This window comes from Limulus polyphemus, unplaced genomic scaffold (assembly GCF_000517525.1).
Source record: "Limulus polyphemus unplaced genomic scaffold, Limulus_polyphemus-2.1.2 Scaffold2358, whole genome shotgun sequence".
In the NCBI taxonomy this organism is placed as follows: domain Eukaryota; kingdom Metazoa; phylum Arthropoda; class Merostomata; order Xiphosura; family Limulidae; genus Limulus; species Limulus polyphemus.
The window spans coordinates 82,903-87,526 of NW_013667968.1; the positions used below are offsets into that span (position 1 = coordinate 82,903).

Below are 4,624 nucleotides of genomic sequence, written 5' to 3' on the forward strand. Positions count from 1 at the left end.
TGTCACATGGGTCACACTAGTGGAAATTCTGGATTTTTAAAAATATTTCCTTGCAGAATTAAGAACTTAATTCTTGTATACTATTAAAACATGGATTAATAGCTGAAATTTTATGCTATTCTAATTGGTATAACATGAACAAAAAGTAGTTTAATAAAATTTTGAATGCAAGACACTAAAACATTATGTCATGCGCAGTAAAGGGTACCTGGGGCGACAGGGTTAACACAGTAATTTATTGTTATTTTTTTGCATCACAAATAAAAATTTTTATTCAGTGATAGATCATCATGTCTAAGAATGTGTTTCATGAATCCTACCTTATTTGAGAACAAAGACTAGCCAGAAAAACAGTTCAATAAAGCTTTAACATGGGTAAAAATTTTTTCTCAGATTGAAATAAAAAGAATAAGTTTTACTTTGACAAAATAACCTGCATTTGTTATATATGCTTGAAAAAAAAAAGTGTTTTAACATTAATTTTGTTTGGTGAAATACTGCATAATAGGTTTTCTTTTTCTCGGGGAAATTAAATCATTAAAATTTACTTCTTTGCATTTTATACCTACATTTAACTTAACACATGTACTTTATCAGTTGTGATTTCTTTATTCATTAAGCATGGTGTTTACAGCATGGATATACATAATTTTTTTTATGTATGATAAATATAACTTTGCATTATTTTATCATTGTGATTTAACTGCTTATTTTTACATTCTTGGAAATGTATATTTAATTCTTTTTTTGTTTGTTTGTTATAGCATTGAGATTTCAATAGTTTCTTCAGGTTTGTTGTTGTTTTTTTTCTTGAGAATACTATGTTATAATTTTTTATCTTCAAGTATTTAAATAATTTGTTGTTGTTTTTTTTTCCAAGAAACTTGTACTTAAATTTCGGTGTGAATATTTAAGCAGTATTAAATTTTCGTATATTAAAATGTTTTAATTGGTGATGCAGTATTATCATTAATCCATGTGAAGGTAACCTTATTTTAGGTTCATGTTGAATTTCAACAACAGTGCAATAATATGGACATAGAGAAACTGCTGGAACAGTTTGTCACGTCCAGAGGCACCGGGTCAGACCACCCAGGTTGGTTTTTAGATTTTCATGGCAGGATATTGTCATTGGTTAACCGATAACTTTGTATTCATGGAAAAGTCGACTAACAGCTAAATATTTCCTTTGCTTTTTTTAAGTCTAGAATATATTATTGTACACATTTTTTATATGTATTTTAATGAAAAAGATATGCCCTCTATATAAATTGGGAATTATTAAACTGTGATTTGTAACTTACCAACATGCTGTTTCAAACTTTTTGAAGCAATTACCCTACAGAGATGTGAGTGAACAAACATGACAGTTAAGTAGTGTTAGGCCTACTAGTAGTACTAAAGAGGTGAAGGTACTCAGATGGTACTCAGCTTTGGAATATTTCAGAAAAAAAGAAAAACTTGGGAACTTTTGACATAGCTTATGTGTTTAGCTTAGGAATATTTTTCCTATTTGTTGGAAGACTACTCAGTTTTTTTTAAATAGATTGTTGAATTTTCTGTAAAAGAAAGCTTGCTTGTATTTATAATAAGCACTTATTTAAAATATCATGTGGCATTTCCATTCCAGGAATATAATGCCTCACATTTTATTTATTAGTGGGTTAAAATTGAAATTTGAAAGAGAAACCTGTAATTTTATTTCTGTTAGTTGAATTATTGGCTTTTGTAACTATTAGAATCTTTAGTGAAATGAAAAATATAGGCAACAGGTATTAAATAATCCTATGATTTAAAAAAGTCATAAATTTTTCTCATTCTTAAACATATTTTGCTTATTAAGAAAATACTGAGATTTTTTGTTCTCGTAAATTAAAGGTTTGATTTTATCATGCTACTCTGCTGTTATTGTAAACTAAAAAAAAATATATTTATAATTTATGTATTGGAAATAAATGAAGTATGATTTATTGTATAAAAAACTATCAGCCAACTTCTTAAAACTTTTTTAACCATTTTTGATTTCCATGAAATATATGCTAAGCCAGCTTTTTCTTCACAACTTTTTCATTTTAACTATTTTCTGTAGCACTTCCAAAAAATAGAAGAGGATCATTTAAAGCAAATGAAAGAGTTTTTATCAAATTATGCTCATGTTTTAGAAAGTGGTCACACACTTATAGGGCAGGTAAGTTAAGTATAAATTTTTAGTTACAGTTTAAGAATATATATAAAATTACATTCTCAAACACCCTACTTGCTTCTTCGTGAATATGTTGATGTTCACGACTCAGTAGCAACTGTCAGTCAGAATTAAGCACATTTGAAAAATTATTTTCCAGAATGTTTACTATCATGCTTACAATTGTACTGTTATAAAGTTCAAGATATTAAACTCTCTATGTATATATATATAACTGTAGTTACATTTGTGTGTTTTACTTGTATTTTCACATCTTGTAACGTTGTTTGGTTTATCCCATCAGTCTTTTTGCTGTGAACAATAGATGTTTTGACAGATATTACAATCTTCATGATGACATTAATCTACCTTGTTTTTACTTCCAAAAAATTACACTGGATTGCTAAATTTTTAATCCTAATAAATGAGTGGGTTTTTTTTAATATAAGATTGGTCATTCTAAGAAAAAATCTGCCACTTGTTTTGTTAGTTTTCAGCACCCTTAAATTTTCATTCATAACGATGTGATTTCATGCAGTTTTTGTTGCAAGACAATCCATCACTCAATTTAATTTCCACAAAGCAACAATCACAGTCAAAATACAGTCTGCCCTCGTGTTACGGGCGTTCAGGTTATGGAATTTCACCCATACAGAAATTATAAAGTGTGATCAATAAAATCGGGGTACAGACTGTAAATGCATCCTTACGGAAATTGGGGTAAATATAAAAAAATTTTAAACTAAAAAAACAAAGACCATCAAGTACAAGTGCAAGTGAGCACAGAAAGGTATTACTTTGGATGTGAAACTTGATGTTTCGAGGAGGTTTGATGCCAGAGAGAAACTTAGCTCTAGTGCTAAAACTTTAGGGCTTGCTACTTCTACAGTGGGAAAAATATATGATAATAAAGAAAAACTCAAGGCATGTGCTAAGTAGTTACACCTCTAAGCACTCGTACATTGTATTTTCATAGAAGTGATGCAATGCTTAATATGGAAAGATTCCAGAGTGTGTGCATTGAGGACCAGATCCAAAGTAATGTGCCAGTAAACACGATGGTTATACAAGCTAAGGCAAAAAACTTGTAGGATGATTTGGTGATTGAACAAAGTGGTAGTTCTGAAGAAAAACTCTTCCTGGCAAGTAAAGGGTGGTTTAGGAAGTGCTTTAACAACATAAAACAAGAATTATAAGCCATGCTTACTGAGTGACCTTTAATAAACTAGTAATAGACTAGAAGTGTTCGTAACTTAGCTACTTTCATTTACTAATATTTTACCTCATTAAGTTGTTCATAATCATTTTGTTGTATATATACCTATACACACACACACAAACTTTTTCTAGGATCTTTGCAAACACACATAACACTGAGTGGGAATCAACGAGACATACAGTTATCGTGTTTGTCAGATTACTGTTGTAAATGTTATCCATATACCAATAAAGGCCAAAGTAATAGTCAAACTAGTGTTTTCCTATACAAAACTTTATACTTTTGTATTAGTGCAGTTGAATTCAATATTCTGTTTTGTAAGGCTTTTCAAACTTAAAAATTCAAGTTTTATATTTCCTACATAGACATCAATATTTTACGCCTTTTTTGATCTACTGGCAAATATGTTATAGCTTATTTAGCAATGTCAGAATGACACAAATATAAAATAACTATGTATTCAGCACTGAATATCTGAATGGTTTATGTTTAATGAACTTCTGAACCACTAATGAAAGTACAATTTCCAAAAAATGGCTTGTTAAAGAAAAAATACAAGTAAGAGTAATGACCAAAATATTACTTTGAAAAGTATTTGCAATTTGCACAACAAACAAAGCATGTAATATAACTACTGCAAAAGCTACTTATTACAAACATCATACAATAATACTTTAGAAATATGCTATTAAATAAAGTAATGAAAACCTATTTGTGTATGATGTGCACAAGGGGATGGCTGGGTGAGCTGAAGTCCCTGCTCTTATGCCCCAAAAGTGCCCCTTTTCTCAGTGATATATAAAATTGTCAACTGATTTCACACTTTGCTTGTTGCAAGTTATCAGGAAAGAAAAAAGGGTTTCAGCTTCAAAATACACAAAACACGGGATCTTGTAGGACTTTATAATAAAAAAAATAACTGGGATACTCTACAAAGTGTTAATATGCAAGAACGCAATGTTTAGTTTCAGATCTTAAAATGTTTATGAGACCAACTTTTTTACCTTATGTGTACCAGAGATGAGTTATAGTCTCCTGTAACACTTCACTATCCATTCAATAAAAAAAAGGCTTGCCTTACAATGCTAGAAAAATGCCCTTTTTTGTTGATGAGCCCCTACCCTTTTAATGTTCTCTGCATGCTGCTGTTCCTAGTTACAAAACCTCAAACTTCAAAGACTTTAGTGTTAAGGCATGTATTTAAAGATGTTATTAGGAATTAC

General features: G+C 29.9%; 1 protein-coding gene across 1 annotated transcript in view; it reads right to left on the minus strand.

Annotated features, from left to right (window-relative positions):
• Positions 1 to 4,624, minus strand: part of LOC106466717 (F-BAR domain only protein 2-like) — a 114,579-nt gene that overhangs the window by 67,905 nt on the left and 42,050 nt on the right. The window contains exon 9 of the mRNA XM_022394803.1: positions 3,240 to 3,350. Within this exon, the coding sequence (XP_022250511.1) occupies positions 3,240 to 3,350 (111 nt within the window). The remainder of the gene's footprint in view (positions 1 to 3,239; positions 3,351 to 4,624) is intronic.